This window comes from Anomaloglossus baeobatrachus, chromosome 5, assembly GCF_048569485.1.
Source record: "Anomaloglossus baeobatrachus isolate aAnoBae1 chromosome 5, aAnoBae1.hap1, whole genome shotgun sequence".
Classification (NCBI taxonomy): Eukaryota; Metazoa; Chordata; class Amphibia; order Anura; family Aromobatidae; genus Anomaloglossus; species Anomaloglossus baeobatrachus.
In genome coordinates this window covers 23,335,642-23,355,294 of record NC_134357.1, presented here as the reverse complement: position 1 = coordinate 23,355,294, position 19,653 = coordinate 23,335,642, and the positions used below count along the sequence as shown (strand labels likewise).

General features: G+C 51.2%; 1 protein-coding gene across 1 annotated transcript in view; it reads left to right on the top strand.

The window, feature by feature from the left end:
• The first annotated feature begins 4,704 nt into the window (after positions 1-4,704).
• Positions 4,705-19,653, top strand: part of LPCAT3 (lysophosphatidylcholine acyltransferase 3) — a 36,442-nt gene continuing 21,493 nt past the window's right edge. The window contains 7 exon segments of the mRNA XM_075352203.1: positions 4,705-4,850; positions 7,429-7,536; positions 11,877-11,983; positions 12,078-12,171; positions 13,250-13,287; positions 13,858-14,036; positions 14,115-14,223. Coding sequence (XP_075208318.1) covers positions 4,757-4,850; positions 7,429-7,536; positions 11,877-11,983; positions 12,078-12,171; positions 13,250-13,287; positions 13,858-14,036; positions 14,115-14,223 — 729 coding nt within the window. The 5' untranslated portion in view covers positions 4,705-4,756.

Below are 19,653 nucleotides of genomic sequence, written 5' to 3'. Positions count from 1 at the left end.
CCCCTAACCCTCCAGCCCGAAGATATAAGGAATACAGGAGATTGTTGTCACATGCAGAACACAACCAGTAAGTGCCAGAAATGCCTGCAGCTTCGTTCACCTCTTCAGGACCAGGCAATCTTCCGTTTCTATGCTTTCATTTTTTTCCCCCTTCTTCCAAAAGTCATAGGTCTTTTAACTCTCTGTCCCCAGAGTCATACAATGGCATTTTTCAACAACATCATTCATTTTTCCATATCTGTGAAAAAAAGTTAGGGAGCAAATGATTGGAAAAAAAATCCAATTTGACATTATTGCACAATAAAAATTATCCGAAAACCCAATTCTCCTCGTTAGTGCCAGACCAGACTTTTATGAATGCAGCAATACCAAATATGTGTTTTGTCTACTTCTCCTGAGATCCCTTTGTTGTGTTGTCAACTGTTTACAGACCTTTATTGTCTTGTCAGCTATTTACAGACCTTTGCTGTGTTGTCAGCTGTTTACTGACCCTTGCTGTGTTATAGGCTGTTTACTGACCTTTGTTGTGTTGTCAGCTGTTTATGGACCTTTGTTGTGTTGTCAGATGTTTACTGACCTTTGTTGTGTTGTCAGCTGTTTACTGTCCTTTGCTGTGTTATCATCTGTTTATGGACCTTTATTGTGTTGTCAGCTGTTTACAGACCATGCTTAGGTTATTATTAAGCCTTGAAACATTGCCGCATTGTAAACCGCATTGGGGTATATTTCTACTACCCATCTCTTTGTCTTTTGTATATGTCATGTTTTTTTATACAATAAAAGCTTATCCTTTTTTAAACAGCTGGATTTTCTCTGGATTTATTTTTCTCTATTACTGGAGCCTTTTATCCGTTGCACTCAAGGGAACAGGTGAGCTGGACTTTAACTTTGCATTGTGTTGTCAGCTGTTCACTGATCTTTGTTGTGTTGTCAGCTGTTTACTGACCTTTGTTGTGTTGTCATCTGTTTACTGACCTTTGTTGTATTGTCAACTTTTTATGGACCTTTGTTGTGTTGTCAGCTCTTTACTGACCCTTGCTGTGTTGTCAGTTGTTTACTGAACTTTGCTGTGTTGTCAGCTGTTTACTGATCTTTGCTGTGTTGTCAGCTGTTTACGGACCTTTGCTGTGTTGTCAGTTGTTTACTGACCCTTGCTGTGTTGTCAGCTGTTTACTGACCTTTGTTGTGTTGCCAGCTGTTTATGGACCTTTGCTGTGTTGTCAGCTGTTTACTGACCTTTGCTGTGTTGTCAGCTGTTTACTGACCTTTGCTGTGTTGTCAGCTGTTTAAGGACCTTTGCTGTGTTGTCAGATGTTTAAGGACCATGGCTTCTGCTGTAAAATGCAGCAACTAAGAAAATGTCAGGAAAATCCTCCTAGAACAGTGAAACTTTCTATAAGATTAATCACAATCGCTGTAAATGATGGCAGCCAAGCACTGACTACTATGTAACACCAGTATAAATGTGATTGGTAATTTTGCACACAACCACATGCCCAGTTATAGGAGGGTGCTCACACTTAAGCAAACACAATCTCAAAGTTTATTTTTATCCCCCCTCAAAATTATTTCAGCTTGTTTCTCAATATTTTTGCACAGGTTCTGGGCAGCATTAAAGGTGGAAAAAAAATCTGGAATTATTCTTCTTGGTATGACAAAAACTGTAATGGTAACAGGGGTGTGTAGACTTTTTACATTGTCTGTATATACAACAATACTGGAGTTACGCGCTTTATAGCACAAGGTAAAAGTCCATAGGAAAGACTAAAAAAACTTTAAAAATAAAAATAATATTTTTTTAAAGTTTTAAAGATAAGTTTATTTTTTTTACCTAATAAAATAAATAAAAATATAAACATATTTGGGATTGCCGCATTCATAGAAGTCAAAATAAAAAAATTAACGCAATCTGCAAAATTAAACAAAAATAATCAAAACACCAAAATTGCTGTTTTTCAGACCCCACAACTGCATAAAAAATGCCGTAAAAAGTTATAATAATCATATGGACCTGAAATGGTAACAATAAACTGCACAGATTGCACTCACATAAAAAGTCCATCCACTGTAAAAATCTTAAAAAATATGGCTCTTGAAAAAAGTGGAGGAAAAAGTGAAAGTGCAAAAAAATAATACTTTTGGGAGCAGTGATTCTGCACTGATGGTGGGGGGCAGTGATTCTGCACTGATGGTGGGGGCAGTGATTCTGCACTGATGGTGGGGGGAAGTGATACTACACTGATGGTGGGGGCAGTGATTCTGCACTGATGGTGGGGGGCAGTGATTCTGCACTGATAGTGGGGGGCAGTGAGGCTGCACTGATGGTGGGGGCAGTGATCCTGCACTGATGGTGGGGGCAGTGATGCTACATTGATGGTGGGGGCCAGTGATTCTGCACTGATGGTGGGGGCAGTGATTCTGCACTGATGGTGGGGTGCAGTGATCCTTCACTGATGGTGGGGTGCAGTGATCCTTCACTGATGGTGGGGGGCAGTGATTCTGCACTGATAGTGGGGTGCAGTGATGCTGCACTGATGGTGGGGGGCAGTAATGCTGCACTGATGGTGGGGGGCAGTGATTCTACACTGATGGTGGGGGGCAGTGATGCTGCACTGATGGTGGGGGCAGTGATTATGCACTGATGGTGGGGGGCAGTGATGCTGCACTGATGGTGGGGACAGTTGCACTGATGGTGGGGGCAGTGATTATATACTGATGGTGGGGGCAGTGATGCTGTACTGATGGTGGGGGCAGCAATGCTACACTGATGGTGGGGGGAAGTGATTGTGCCCTGATGGTGGGGGGCAGTGAAGCTGCACTGATAGTGGGGGCAGTGACGCTGCACTGATGGTGGGGGGCAGTGATGCTGCACTGATGGTGGGGGGCAGTGACGCTGCACTGATGGTGGGGGCAGTGATTCTGCACTGATGGTGGGGGCAGTGATTCTGCACTGATGGTGGGGGCAGTGATTCTGCACTGATGGTGGGGGGCAGTGATTCTGCACTGATGGTGGGGGGCAGTGATTTTGCACTGATGGTGGGGGGCAGTGATTTTGCACTGATGGTGGGGGGCAGTGATTCTGCACTGATGGTGGGGGCAGTGATCTGCACTGATGGTGGGGGGCAGTGATGCTGCACTGATGGTGGGGGGCAGTGATGTTGCACTGATGGTGGGGGGCAGTGATGCTGCACTGATGGTGGGGGGCAGTGAGGCTGCACTGATGGTGGGGGGCAGTGAGGCTGCACTGATGGTGGGGGGCAGTGATTCTGCACTGATGGTGGGGGGCAGTGATTTTGCACTGATGGTGGGGGGCAGTGATTCTGCACTGATGGTGGGGGCAGTAATTCTGCACTGATGGTAGGGGGCAGTGATCTGCACTGATGGTGGGGGGCAGTGATGCTGCACTGATGGTGGGGGGCAGTGAGGCTGCACTGATGGTGGGGGGCAGTGATTCTGCACTGATGGTGGGGGGCAGTGATTCTACACTGATGGTGGGGGGCAGTGATGCTGCACTGATGGTGGGGGGCAGTGATTATGCACTGATGGTGGGGGGCAGTGATGCTGCACTGATGGTGGGGACAGTGATGCTGCACTGATGGTGGGGACAGTGATTCTGCACTGATGGTGGGGGGCAGTGATTGTGCCCTGATGGTGGGGGGCTGTGATGCTCCACTGATGGTGGGGGCAGTGATTTTGCACTGATGGATGGGGGCTGTGATGCTGTACTGATGGTGGGGGCAGCAATGCTACACTGATGGTGGGGGGAAGTGATTGTGCCCTGATGGTGGGGTGCAGTGATGCTGCACTGATGGTGGGGGGCAGTGATTCTACACTGATGGTGGGGGACAGTGACGCTGCACTGATGGTGGGGGGCAGTGATGCTGCACTGATGGTGGGGGGCAGTGATGCTGCACTGATGGTGGGGGCAGTGATTCTGCACTGATGGTGGGGGGCAGTGATTTTGCACTGATGGTGGGGGGCAGTGATTCTACACTGATGGTGGGGGACAGTGATGCTGCACTGATGGTGGGGGGCAGTGATGCTGCACTGATGGTGGGGGCAGTGATTCTGCACTGATGGTGGGGTGCAGTGATGCTGCACTGATGGTGGGGGGCAGTGATTCTACACTGATGGTGGGGGACAGTGACGCTGCACTGATGGTGGGGGGCAGTGAGGCTGCACTGATGGTGGGGGGCAGTGATGCTGCACTGATGGTGGGGGCAGTGATTCTGCACTGATGGTGGGGGGCAGTGATTCTGCACTGATGGTGGGGGGCAGTGATTTTGCACTGATGGTGGGGGGCAGTGAGGCTGCACTGATGGTGGGGAGCAGTGAGGCTGAACTGATGGGGGGGGCAGTGAGGCTGAACTGATGGGGGGGGGGCAGTGAGTGGAGACCCCGGCTGTATAATCACCTATAACACACAGGCGCTGACCTTTCACCTACATGTGACATCACGTGACCCTTGTCCCGCTCGCGCCACACAGTGACCGGCAGTAACCCCCCTCTCCTGACGCGTCCAATCAGCGCTAGGCCCCGCCCACTGTCACGCTACTACCGCCAGAGCCCCGCCCTCAGGTGACATTGGCTGTGTAATAATGACCATCAAAGCCACGCCCATCAAGTACTCCTCATGCCTGTACAACCAATCAGCGATTGACGGGGCGTAGACAGTCACTGAGCGCCTCCTTGTTGGGCGTGGCCTTTTATAGGGGGCTGTTGCTCGGTCCAGTCAGGGCCGGCGGGGAGCACGAAGATGGCGGCGGCCTCGGGGTCTTTGCTGCACGGGGCGGCCGAGGCGCTGGGGGCTTCGGAGGCCGCGCTGAGACTTATCCTTTCTATCTTAAGCGGTGAGGAATAAGAGGGGGCTGCTGAAGTTTCCAGGGGGGTTAGTTATGGAGAGACCCTTGAAGGGGGACGCTGTGAGGGAGGGGGGAACCCACCACAGGTGCCGAGTGATGGGGACATTAACAGGTGTGGTAACTGGGAGAAGTATGGAGGCTCAGGAGGGACAATATTCATCCTGGCTCTGGACGAGGTGGCTCCTCAGTGATGTAGGGATTGGATCTGTATGGGAGAGGGGTGACGAGTATGGCAGCGTATGGGTGGACGCGACCAGTGGGGTCTCTGTGTGATGTTTGGGCATCAGGGGGATATGACCGGCAGCGGCTATGTGCGACGCGTGGACATCAGGGGGACGCGACTGTGTGCGAAGCATGGACACCAGGGGGACACGACTGTGTGCGACGCGTGGACATCAGGGGGACGCGACTGTGTGCGAAGCATGGACACCAGGGGGACACGACTGTGTGCGACGCGTGGACATCAGGGGGACGCGACTGTGTGCGAAGCATGGACACCAGGGGGACACGACTGTGCGAAGCATGGACACCAGGGGGACACGACTGTGTGCGACGCGTGGACATCAGGGGGACGCGACTGTGTGCGAAGCATGGACACCAGGGGGACACGACTGTGTGCGACGCGTGGACATCAGGGGGACGCGACTGTGTGCGAAGCATGGACACCAGGGGGACACGACTGTGTGCGAAGCATGGACACCAGGGGGACACGACTGTGTGCGAAGCATGGACACCAGGGGGACACGACTGTGTGCGACGCGTGGACATCAGGGGGACGCGACTGTGTGCGAAGCATGGACACCAGGGGGACACGACTGTGTGCGACGCGTGGACATCAGGGGGACGCGACTGTGTGCGAAGCATGGACACCAGGGGGACACGACTGTGTGCGAAGCATGGACACCAGGGGGACACGACTGTGTGCGAAGCATGGACACCAGGGGGACACGACTGTGTGCGAAGCATGGACACCAGGGGGACACGACTGTGTGCGAAGCATGGACACCAGGGGGACGCGACTGTGTGCGAAGCATGGACTCCAGGGGGACACGACTGTGTGCGACGCGTGGACACCAGGGGGACACGACTGTGTGCGAAGCATGGACACCAGGGGGACGCGACTGTGTGCGAAGCATGGACACCAGGGGGACACGACTGTGTGCGAAGCATGGACACCAGGGGGACACGACTGTGTGCGAAGCATGGACACCAGGGGGACGCGACTGTGTGCGAAGCATGGACACCAGGGGGACGCGACTGTGTGCGAAGCATGGACACCAGGGGGACGCGACTGTGTGCGAAGCATGGACACCAGGGGGACGCGACTGTGTGCGAAGCATGGACACCAGGGGGACGTGACTATGTGCGAAGCATGGACACCAGGGGGACACGACTGTGTGCGAAGCATGGACACCAGGGGGACGCGACTGTGTGTGACGTGTAGACTCCAGGGGGACGCGACTATGTGCGACGTGTAGACTCCAGGGGGACGCGACTATGTGCGACGCGTGGACTCCAGGGGGACGCGACTATGTGCGACGCGTGGACTCCAGGGGGACACGACTATGTGCGACGCGTGGACTCCAGGGGGACACGACTATGTGCGACGTGTAGACTCCAGGGGGACGCGACTATGTGCGACGTGTAGATTCCAGGGGGACGCGACCTGTGTGCGACGCGTGGACACCAGGGGGACGCGACCTGTGTGCGACGCGTGGACACCAGGGGGACGCGACTGTGTGTGACGCGTGGACACCAGGGGGACGCGACTGTGTGCGACGCGTGGACACCAGGGGGACGCGACTGTGTGCGACGCGTGGACTCCAGGGGGACGTGACTGTGTGCGACGCGTGGACTCCAGGGGGACGCGACTGTGTGCGACGCGTGGACTCCAGGGGGACGTGACTGTGTGCGACGCGTGGACTCCAGTGGGACGTGATCGGCTGCGATTGTGTGTGATTTGTGGGCACCAGGTGGACGCAACCGTCTCCGTGTGATTTGTGGGCACTAGAGGGATGCCACCGGCACCAGGTGGACGCGACCAGCGGTGGCTCCATGTGATATGTAGGCACTAGGTGGACATAACCGGCTGCGACGAAGTGTGACATGTAGGCACCAATGGGATGCGACCAGCGGTGGCTCCTTGTGACGTGTGGGCACCAGGGGGATGCGATGGGCAGCGGCTCCGTGTGATGTGTGAGTACCAGGTGGACACAACCGGCTGTGACGACGTGTGACGTGTGGGCACCAGGGGGATGCGATCGGCAGCGGCTCCAGCCACCACCACGTCTTGGCTGCCCATCATAATATATGTGTAATGGCTCCGTGCTGTACGCGGGCACTTACTAGGGTGACTACAGGGGGCTCGACGAGCGGCGGCTCTGGGCACTGCCACCTCCTGACCACCCACTGTAATATATATCCAGATGTTGCATTTGTGGGTCACTGTTTTGTGTGCACCTGTAGGACAGATATAGAAGGGTTTGACGATCGGGGGTCTCCCGGGACCACCCCATTGTAATAGTTGTGAAGCCTCCAGACGTGACGTTTCCATTTCTTTCCTCAGGTTACCCCTTGGCCTTATTCCAGAGATACTTCCTTTTTAAGAAGCAGCCGTCTCACATCCATCTGTTCAACACGGTGACCGGCCTCTGCATCGCCTACTTTAATTTTGGTACGTCAGCGTCCGGGGACAGGTGGTAAAGTCGATGTTCCTCTTCTTCCTCCTCCTCCTCTTCCTCAGCCGCTGATTTTGTGGAATCTTCCGAGGTTTTGGGCAAATAAAACTTAAAGGGATTGTCCGGGCCGCAAGCGAAAAGTGCAGTCATTCTAAATCGTGCGCGTGATTCGGATACTTGTGCTCACGCCCTGGCTTTTCATTTCAGCCTGGACATTCCCTTTAATCATTGTGTGATATAAAGCTCTGCTTGCTGTCAGTGAACGGGATCCAGAGGCTGAAAGCCAGTACGGATCCGATACCTCGGAGCTGAGGGGATGTTACAATTGTATCCAATGTGGATTGTGCTGTTTGTTAAACACAACCTTTGCCATCTCCGTTTTGTTTGTTGTTTTGTTACAATGTATCAGTGCAGTGTGAGTCTGGAGTCCGCTGATAGATTACGAGGGATTGTGAGTGTAATGGAGATGATGAGGGTAATGTTCAGTGGCCGGGAGATAGGACTAATGGGCTTATCTGCTGAAGCGCGGGCGCAGTGCCAGACTCCGTGTCCTCCGGTAACACAGTACATGACCCTTGAACCTTTGTAGAAGAAAATACACTTCCTAAGCTGCGTCTGAAGCCCTCGTCTTATCGCTGCCACATTTTTCATGTTTTTGAAACCAACCCCCCCCCCCCCATCATACTGTACAGCAGACACCTGTCACCTTGTGAAAATACCGCCAAGTGCCTCTACAAAAACACGCAGTGTGAATGCATCCTTAGGGGATTTGCCGCAGATTTTTCCCCTATATTTTTTTAGGTCGTCTTTTCTCAAATCTCATTCTTATTCTGCAGGAAAAAAAACATTCTCAATGGAAGCGACCCTGCAATGCGGAGTTTATATATTTTGCTTTTCAGCGATGCTCGGGGTAAAATGTGCAACAAATTTGCATTAAAATCTGCACCAAAGAGAGATTTTGCTGCAGAAGTAAATGACATTTTACAGATCGTCTCCACTTTGCAGAAAAAGGTTGCATGTAAATGGAATTGCAATGTGATTTTTTTTTTTTTTTTTTTTTTTTTTTTTAATGTCAATTCTTCCTGCAGTTTCAATCTTTGCAACTTACTGGGAAAAAAATCTGCATCAAATCTGCTTTGTGTGCACGATACCCTGTGAGGGGATTCTAGAATTAAACAGTAAGATGGGTACAGACGCCGTGCCGCAAGCTGCCCACTACCTGCGGCCTCCCCTGCTTCTTCTATTCAGACCTGTACGTCGTGGCAAGATGCCGGCCGGTCTCGTGATCGCAGAAGGCACCGCAGGTAGTGAGAAGTTCGTCGTGCGCTGGCCCCGCGGCCTCCGACTCGTTCGTCGTGCGCTGGCCCCGCGGCCTCCGACTCGTTCGTCGTGCGCTGGCCCCGCGGCCTCCGACTCGTTCGTCGTGCGCTGGCCCCGCGGCCTCCGACTCGTTCATCGTGCGCTGGCCCCGCGGCCTCCGACTCGTTCGTCGTGCGCTGGCCCCGCGGCCTCCGACTCGTTCGTCGTGCGCTGGCCCCGCGGCCTCCGACTCGTTCGTCGTGCGCTGGCCCCGCGGCCTCCGACTCGTTCGTCGTGCGCTGGCCCCGCGGCCTCCGACTCGTTCGTCGTGCGCTGGCCCCGCGGCCTCCGACTCGTTCGTCGTGCGCTGGCCCCGCGGCCTCCGACTCGTTCGTCGTGCGCTGGCCCCGCGGCCTCCGACTCGTTCGTCGTGCGCCGGCCTCCGACTCATTCGTCGTGCGCTGGCCCCGCGGCCTCCGACTCGTTCGTCGTGCGCTGGCCTCCGACTCGTTCGGCGTGCGCTGGCCTCCGACTCGTTCGTCGTGCGCTGGCCCCGCGGCCTCCGACTCAGTGTGGCTGCTGAACCAGGGTCCTGGGAGACTTTCTTCTGTTCTGGGGAATCACACGTAGTTGCTGCCGGTGCGTCCACCTGGTGCCACACGTCACACGTAGTCATAACCGGTCACGTTCCCCTGGTACCCACACGTCACACGTAGTCGCCGCCGGTCATGTCCCTACGGTACCCACACGTCACACATAGTCGCTGCCGGTCGCGTCCACCTGGTGCCTTCACGTCACACAGAGCCACCGCCGGTTGCGCCCCCCAGGTACCCATTGACATGCTGCGCTCAGAGGCTGCGTGACATGTGACACTTATCCACAACACCGCAAGAGTGCGCGACCAATTCCTGCAAGCAAATTAAATACGGAATTAGGCGCGATCATCTTCCATACTCCCTATACAAACTCTGACCCTCCTCAGTAATCCCTACACCTCATCTAAGTGTAAACTCCAGACTGCACCGATACAGTGTAACAGAACTTCAACAGTTGTAAGCAGAGAATGTTTCCAGTGCGTGACAGCAAGCAGATGTAGAAAGTGTTAAAGAATTAAAACACCGGGTCTGTTGGAATGTTTCTTTGCTTTAGTTTAGTTTAAACCTGGGGGCCCTTTAAGAAGCTGTTTGTGCGCCGTCCCTTTAAGATGTGCTGCATCCCGCTGCCGGCTTTAGGCTTATTCCTCCGGGTTTTTAAGGAGATTATTCGTCCGGGTGGAATTATATAGCAGAATATGATTGATGCCGGGAGGCAGTGAAGGTTCGGGCGGTGCGGGCGCACCCTGATCTCCTGCACACGTGCGCTGGCAGCGTCGTATCACAGCGAGACGTCTTATCTGGATCCGCCAGTCACTGCCAAGTTTATAAAGTTCTACGAGGAAATCGAAAGGTGCAAGCTCGGTGGTGAGTCACATTCCTGGAATTTCACCAAGGTCAGAAGAACGACCTGTGCTGTTCTGTAGGGCGATGTTCACACCGGGCAGATTCCATGCATCTTATTAGGGCTGTACAAACGCCAAATGGACGGAATAATATAAACCCCATTCAGATGAATAGAGTCGGGAGAGGCTCAGCTGAGGGCGGGAACTGATCACAAAGTGCCGGAGATCAACAGGTCAATGTATCTACCCGGAACCGGTCCCTCTGCTTAACCCCTTATTAGCAGTCAAGGTCACTCATAATTATAGCCACAGTTTTTCTTCTTGTCAGCTGTATACAAATTGTGTAATGCTACACTAGACCAATTGTAAAAAATAGTACTGCTCCCTATGTACAAGAATATATCTACTATAATACTGCCCCATTGTACAAGAATAGAACTACTATAATATGGTCTCTATGTACAAGAATATAACTACTATAATACTGCCCCTATGTACGAGAATATAACTACTATAATACTGCCCCCTATGTACAAGAATATAACTACTATAATACTGCCCCTATGTACAAGAATATATCTACTATAATACTGCTCCCTATGTACAAGAATATAACTACTATAATACTGCTCCTATGTACAAGAATATAACTACCATAATACTGCCCCTATGTACAAGAATATAACTACCATAATACTGCCCCTATGTACAAGAATATAACTACTATAATACTGCCCCTATATACAAGAATATAACTACTATAATACTGCCCCCTATGTACAAGAATATAACTACTATAATACTGCCCCCTATGTACAAGAATATAACTGCTATAATACTGCCCCCTATGTACAAGAATATAACTGCTATAATACTGCCCCTATGTACAAGAATATAACTGCTATAATACTGCCCCTATGTACAAGAATATAACTGCTATAATACTGCCCCTATGTACAAGAATATAACTGCTATAATACTGCCCCCTATGTAGAAGAATATAACTGCTATAATACTGCCCCCTATGTAGAAGAATATAACTGCTATAATACTGCCCCTATGTACAAGAATATAACTGCTATAATACTGCCCCTATGTACAAGAATATAACTGCTATAATACTGCCCCCTATGTACAAGAATATAACTGCTATAATACTGCCCCTATGTACAAGAATATAACTGCTATAATACTGCCCCTATGTACAAGAATATAACTGCTATAATACTGCCCCTATGTACAAGAATATAACTGCTATAATACTGCCCCTATGTACAAGAATATAACTGCTATAATACTGCTCCTATGTACAAGAATATAACTGCTATAATACTGCCCCTATGTACAAGAATATAACTGCTATAATACTGCCCCCTATGTACAAGAATATAACTACTATAATACTGCCCCTATGTACAAGAATATAACTACTATAATACTGCTCCTATGTACAAGAATATAACTGCTATAATACTGCCCCCTATGTACAAGAATATAACTACTATAATACTGCTCCTATGTACAAGAATATAACTGCTATAATACTGCCCCTGTGTACAGCGGTTCTCGCAGTGATGATGTGATGGTCTCTTCTCGCAGGTTCTCAGTTGTATCACTCGTTGTTATGTATTGTGCTACATTTCCTCATCCTTCGTCTCATGGGGAGGACGGTTACTGCGGTTTTGACCAGTTTTTGCTTCCAATTGGTAAGTGCGGCTGGACTTGTTGCGTCCCCTATAGTAAATCTAGGTGGTTCTGCTAGATCTGGACAATATGACATATATTTTTTTTCGTGGACAGGGCTATCTATTGTCTGGTTACTACTACACATCCACAGATAACTATGACATCAAGTGGACAATGCCGCACTGCGTTCTTACCCTCAAGCTGATAGGTAAGTGTTGTCATAGGAGCAAAAAATGTCTTTTGTTGACTGCGCTCTCCTGCCAAATCCTATGTCCCTCTAGCTGGAAGTTTTGATCTGCATGTTTACATAAGATGGTACATGCATTTCTCTATCAGCTGAATAGTGAGTGCAGCTCTGGAGTATAATACAGGAGGTAACTCAGGATCGGTAATGCATGTTCACAGTGACTGCACCAGCAGAATAGTGAGTGCAGCTCTGGACTATAATAATACAGGAGGTAACTCAGGATCAGTACAGGATAAGTAATGTAATGTATGTACACAGTGACTGCACCAGCAGAATAGTGAGTGCAGCTCTGGAGTATAATACAGGAGGTAACTCAGTATCAGTACAGGATCAGTAATGTATGTACAGTGACTGCGCCCAGCAGAATAGTGAGTGCAGCTCTGGAGTATAATAATACAGGAGGTAACTCAGTATCAGTACAGGATCAGTAATGTATGTACACAGTGACTGCACCAGCAGAATAGTGAGTGCAGCTCTGGAGTATAATACAGGAGGTAACTCAGGATCAGTACAGGATAAGTAATGTAATGTATGTACACAGTGACTGCACCAGCAGAATAGTGAGTGCAGCTCTGGAGTATAATACAGGATGTAATTCAGTGGTTGGGGTCAGGGTAACGCAGTTGGTAAGTGATTTCAGGGGTGCTTGATTTTTCAATTTGCGTTGACGTTTCTTACATTTTGAATATCTCTGCTTGCTGTCGATGAATGTTATTATTCCTGTTTACATCCAGAGCTAATAATTTTCTCTGCAGAGGGTTTGTTACTTTTACCATCTATCGGGGGGGGGGGGATTTCGGGGACCTCTGGTCTCTGTCTTTGTATCGGGGGGATTTCGGGGACCTCTGGCCTCTATCTCTTACAATGGCGGCTTCACTTCCCAGCACTGAGGTCCTCTTGGCTCTTGTCTTGTCTCTGGATGTTATTATATTTGCAGAGATGTTTAGTTGAAGACACTGAAACACTATTTTCTTGTAATTATGGGCACGTGTGTGGCCGCTCGTCCTGCGCTCGCTGAACGTGTCTTCTTTTCTTGCAGGACTCTCTTTTGATTACTACGATGGAGGGAAAGCCAAGGTTTGTATGGTCTCGTCGTGCGGCTCCTCTGTCACTCGGCCGCTCGTCACCTGTAATTACCCTGAACGCGGTGTACGGAGGACGCTGCCATTAGCCGCCCTCTGCATCTCCTCCTGTCGCTGTGCCAGGGTGTTGCCTGTCTTGGGCCGGCTTTTGTTACACCCGCGTCCTCTGGACCGGATATTTAATCCTGTGTTTTATATAGTCCTTGAAGGCCGCGCATCAGTCACTTCCAGGCGCCCTCCAGTAGACGGACGGTTCTGATTCTATTTAAAGCGCCAGCGTCCCTTTTTAATTAAGGCAATTGCATAACTAGCAATTCCATGATGCCTTCACATGGACGTGACTCATTGACATTAACCTGGATTCTGACTGTGTAATGGACATGCTTCATTTCATCCCTATTGGCAAGATCTCTGAATGCAAACAATCGATTTTTAAAGGCACGGAGTAGATACAGGGCCAAGTTGGACCGGGGGAGGGGGGTTGCACTCTCTGTGTTTGGAGTAGTTGCTGTTTTACCCGGCGTGTTCCTTTTTAAGTCTTGAGTTTATAATTTTATCTTTGCAGACATCGCTGACGCCGGACCAGCAGCGCTCTGCAGTGATTGGAGTACCCACCTTGCTGGAGGTCTGCGGCTTTTCCTATTATTACGGAGGGTTTTTAGTTGGACCTCAGTTTTCCATGTGCAAATACCACCAGTTGGTGACGGGCGAGCTGACCGATGTGGAGGGACAGAGACCGAACAGGTGAGACGGCGAGGACTGGAGCAGTGGGGGGTACTCCAGCCCGACCCTCTGAGAGTGACCACCTTTTATTCCTCGCAGCATCCAGCCAGCGATGAAGCGTCTGTGCCTGGGACTCTTCTTCCTGACCACCTACATGGTGTTCGGCCCCCACCTGCCCGACAGCTACTTCCTGACGGATGAGTACGCGGTAAGACGCGGCACGCCATGGCGGCACATGCACAGCCGGAGATAAAATCTGCAGCCGCGCACATCACCCGGGGCCAGAAAATTAGGCAACGCTCTAATCCTGTAAATGCGGCTAATAATTATCAGCACCCTGTCTACACAGATTATTAACCTCTTCCTGACACTTTGGTTCCTCCCCTTACTTAACCTCTTCAACACCGGCCAATTTTCTATTTTTCGTTTTTTATTTTGCTCCCCTCCCCCCCTCCCGAGAGCCGTAACTTTTTTTTAATTTTTACGTTAATCTTGCCATGTGAGGGCTCGTTTTTTGCGGGACGAGTTTTACTTTAAAATCAAACCATAGGTTTTGCGAAATAATGTACTGAAAAATGGCAAAAAGATTACAAGTGCGAGAAAAATTGCAAAATAGTGCGATTGCACCATTGTTTTGGAGATATTTTATTCACAGTGTTCACTATATGGTAAAACTGATGTGTCGCTGTGATGCCTCAGGTCGGGGCAAGTTCGTAGACACCGAACATGTATAGGTTTACTTTTATCTAAGGGGCTAAAAAAAAATTAGAAATTTGTCCAAAAAAAAGTGGCGCATTTTTTTTTTTTTTTGCAACATTTTCCGCGACCCATAGTGTTTTCATTTTTTGGGATCTATGGCTCAGTGACAACTTATTTTTTTGCGTCTCGAGCTGTTTTTTTAAGTAGTACCATTTTTGCGCAGATGCTAGTTTTTTTTTTATTTTTTTTTTTTTTATTGCATTTTGCGTAAAATTTGTAGCGACCAAAAACCGTAATTTCTTTTTCGCTCCTAATTGGGAGACCCAGACAATTGGGTGTATAGCTATTGCCTCTGGAGGCCACACAAAGTATTACACTTAAAAGTGTAAGGCCCCTCCCCTTCTGGCTATACACCCCCAGTGGGATCACTGGCTCACCAGTTTTGTGCTTTGTGCGAAGGAGGCAACACATCCACGCATAGCTCCACTTTTTAGTCAGCAGCAGCTGCTGACTATGTCGGATGGAAGAAAAGAGGGCCCATACTAAGGGCTCCCAGCATGCTCCCTTCTCACCCCACTGTATGTCGGAGGTGTTTGTAAGGTTGAGGTACCCATTGCGGGTACGGCGGCAGGAGCCCACATGCTGATTCCTTCCCCATCCCTTTTTACAGGGCTCTGGGTGAAGTGGGATTTACCGGTCTCCAGGCACTGAGACCGTGCTCCATCTACAGCCCCTGGAGAAGATGCTGGATGGAGCGGAGTACATCAGGGACATGGCCCTGCTACATGGAGGTACTCTGTGTCCCCGTGCATTTGGCGCTCACACCGCAGCATGCTGGGTGTTGTAGTGCGCCGGGGGACATCAGCGCTACGGCGCCTGTGCCATGGCCTCATTCAGCTTCGCTGAAGCAGGCTCACTTATGGGAATTGGTCGCGCCGGCCGCTGGGACTGCGGCGCGGCTGGCACTTGTAGTGCGCCGGGGACTTCAGCGCGGCCTGCGCTTTTACGGCGGCCGCGCTGATAACTAGAGTCCCCGGCTTTTGCGGCCTGCTTCCGTTCGTTCCCCGCCCCCCAGACCTGCCAGTCAGGTGAGGGGCGGGACGCTGGCCACTTCTAGGAATCGGTCGCGCCGGCCGCTGGGACTGCGGCGCGGCTGGCACTTGTGGTGCGCCGGGGACTTCAGCGCGGCCCGCGCTTTTACGGCGGCCGCGCTGATAACTAGAGTCCCCGGCTTTTGCGGCCTGCTTCCGTTCGTTCCCGCCCCCCAGACCTGCCAGTCAGGAGAGGGGCGGGACGCTGGCCACTTCTAGGAATCGGTCGCGCCGGCCGCTGGGACTGCGGCGCGGCTGGCACTTGTGGTGCGCCGGGGACTTCAGCGCGGCCCGCGCTTTTACGGCGGCCGCGCTGTTAACTCGAGTCCCCGGCTTCTGGGCCTAGTCTCCCTTCGTTACCGCCCACAGCCCTGACAGTCAGGGTAGGGGCGTGACGCTGCATAGCACAGCAGCGCTGAGAGCTGGAGTATGTTTTGCATACTCCACCCCTCTCACTGTGTGCACTGTGAATCCGGATTCCCGCACTTTCTCAGGCACGCCCACGGCTTCCTTCTCTACAAGGACGCCGGCAGCCATTAGTGTCAGTTTCTGTACGATACAGAGACAAGTGTGGAAGACCCTGGCATTCTGATAGTCACACAATCGCTGCAACAGGCGTTAAGCAGCACCTGTGGTTCTAACCCCACTAGTGCAGAAGTGCACTTATAGATATGCTTGTACTATATACATTGCACTGTTTGGTCGCACGTTGTATATACCCTCCTGGATTATGCGGAGGAGTTATCAGCATATTCTCTGTGTAAAACAAAGGTGCAGAACCACATGTTTTTCTATACAGCTGGTACAGCATGTACGGCTATACGGCCGGCAGGTTACATAGACTCCCATTGTATGCACTAATGGCCAGGGGATGAGGACGGTGTCTGCAGTATTTACTGACAGTTTTTCTGAGACTATGGCTATGATACTAGAAGCCTAGCAGTCCGGACATGTCTCTCACAATATGGGCACTGTTGAATCATTGATCCATGGCCCCCCTCAGTGTGAACAACTAACAGCTCCGGGAATGTCACACGCATCCCAGAGTCACGGCTCTGCACGGACGTCAGTCCCAGACAGCCTAAGCGGGCTCACTAGAAGGACTCGCTGTGTAATGAGGCGGAAGTAGCGGCTCAGGATTCTGATCCTGAGACCGCTCTCAATCTGGATACACCTGATCGTGACGCCATAGTAAATAATCTTATAGCGTCCATCTATAGAATGTGGGTTATTTCTCACAGCTCCTCCAGTGGAGGAGTCAGCTTCACGTATTTTTCTGGACCACTCTGCCTTCAGAGAGGCAGTCCAGGAACACCACGCTTATCCAGATATGCGCTTCTCCAAACGGCTTGGGATACACGTTATCCCTGTCCCCTGACTTGGTCAGGGACTGAACCCAGTGTCCCAAGCGGCATCCTCCAATCTCCAGGCTTGTAGCTAGATCCATAGTTGCAGTGGGAGATGGAACTGCTGTTGGCTCCGGCATTCTCTCCCTTGGGGCACTCCAAGCTATTTCAGCTTGTCTTACACAGATTGACACGGTTACACGTACATCTGTGCCGCAGGTGGCATCCTTAACCTCTCAAATGTCTGCATTTGTTTCTTACGCGATTCAGGTTGTCCTGGACTCTGCGAACCGTGCGGCGGTAGCCTCCGCTACTCCGTGTTTTTAAGCAGAGCCTGGTCTGCTCGTTAAGTGAATGGAAGGCAGATTCTGCTTCCAAAAAAGGTTGCCTAACCAGTTGCCTTTTTCTGCTGACCGACTGTTTGGTGAATGTAACCATTAAACAGTCCAGGGGTAAGGATTCATCCTTTCCTCAGCCCGGACACAACAAACCCCAACAGAGCAAGAGGCAGTCGGGGTTTTCGGCCTTTTCGAGGCTCGGGCAGGTCCCATTTTTCCTCGTCCAATGTGGACTCAAAAGGATCAGAGGAGCTCAGATTCTTAGCGGGCTCAGTCACGCCCAAAAAAGCGACAGTCTGAAAACCCGCTTCCAAGGCGGCTTCCTCATGACTTGCGGCCTCGGTCGGTAGCAGGCTCTCCCGCCTTGGCGATATTTAGCTGCCATAGGTCAATGACCATTGAGTGTGAGACATTCTGTCTCACGGGTACAGGATAGAGCTCACTTCTCGTCCTCCAACTCGATTCTTCAGAATTTCTCCACCTCCCGGCCGAGCCGCTGCTCTTCTGCAAACAGGGTGCACTCTATAGGCAGAAAGAGTGATGACCCCCGTTCCTCTTCAGGAACAAGGTCACGGTTTTTACCCCAAATTCTTTGCGGTACCTATAACAACGGGCCGTTCCGTCCCGTTCTGGATCTAAAAATGCTCAGCAAGCTCGTGGACACCAGGCGGTTCCGGATGGAATCCCTCCGCCATGTCATCGCCTCAAGGTCCCAAGGATATTTCCTAGCATCATTAGGCATCAAGGATGCTTATCCGCACGTGCCGATTGATCCAGAGCACTAGCGTTTCTACGCTTCGTTATAGGAGACGAACACCTTCTGTTCGTAGCTCTACCTTCCGGCTAGCGACAGTCCCACTGGTCTTCGCCAAGGTCAGGGCAGCAGTAGTCACAGTCCTGCACTCTCAGGGTCACTCTGTGATCCCGTATTTAGACGATCTACTTGTCAAGGCACTCTCTTAGGAAACATGCCAACACTGCCCGAACGTTGCGCTGGAGACTCTCTAAAGTTTTGGGTGGATCATCAACTTTTTAAAGTCAGATCCGACCCCGACCCTATCGATAACATATCTAGGCATAGAGTTTCTTACTCTCTCAGCGATAGTGAAGCTTCCGCTAGACAAACAGCATTCACTACGGGCTGCAAGCTCTTCTTTAAGAACCAGTCGCACACATTGAGACGCCTCATGCACTTCCTACGTAAGATGGTAGCAATGGAGGCAGTTCCTTTCGCGCAGTTTTACTGCGTCCACTACAATGGGACATTCTCCGCCAATGGGACGAGGAGTCGACGTCCCTCAACAGAGTCGTCGTTCTTTCTCAGGCGGCCAAGGAATCTCTACGGTGGTGGCTTCTTCCCACCTCTTGGTCAAAAAGAAGGTCCTTCCTATCCCCATCCTGGGCGATAGTTACGACAGACGCGAGTCTATCAGGGTGGGGAGCAGTTTTTCTCCACTACAGCGCTCAGGGTACGTGGACTCAGCAAGAGTCCACCCTTCAGATCAATGTTCTTGAACACAGAGCAGTGTATCTTGCCCTACAAACCTTCCAACAGCGGCTGGAAAGCAAGCATATCCGACTTCAGTCGGACAGCTCCACAGCGGTGGCATACATCAACCACCAAGGAAGAACGCGCAACCGGCAAGCCTTCCAGGAAGTCCGGCAGGTTCTGATGTGGGTGGAAGACACGGCATCCACCATATCCACAATTCACATCCCAAGTGTGGAAACTAGGAAGCTGACTTCCTAAGTCGCTGAGGTGTGGCCGAAAGAGTATGGTCTCCTCACCCGGACGGGTTTCAGGAGATCGGGCGCCGCTGACAGAGGCCGGACGTCGATCTAATGGCGTCACGGCACAACAACAATGTGCCAGCTTCATGGCACGGTTTCACAATCATCGAGCTCTGGCGGCAAACGCCTTAGTTCAGCATTGGTCGCAGTTCCAGCTACCTTAGGTGCCACCTCTGGCATTGTTGCCCAGAGTACTGCGCTAGATCAAGACCGACTGCGTCCGCGCCATCCTCGATGCTACAGATTGGCCGAGGATGTTGTGGTACTCGGTTCTGTGGTGCCTCACGGTAGGCTAACCGGGGGCACTACCAGACCAATCAGACTGGCTGTCTCAAGGGCCATTCTTCCATTTGAATTCTACGGCCCTCAACCG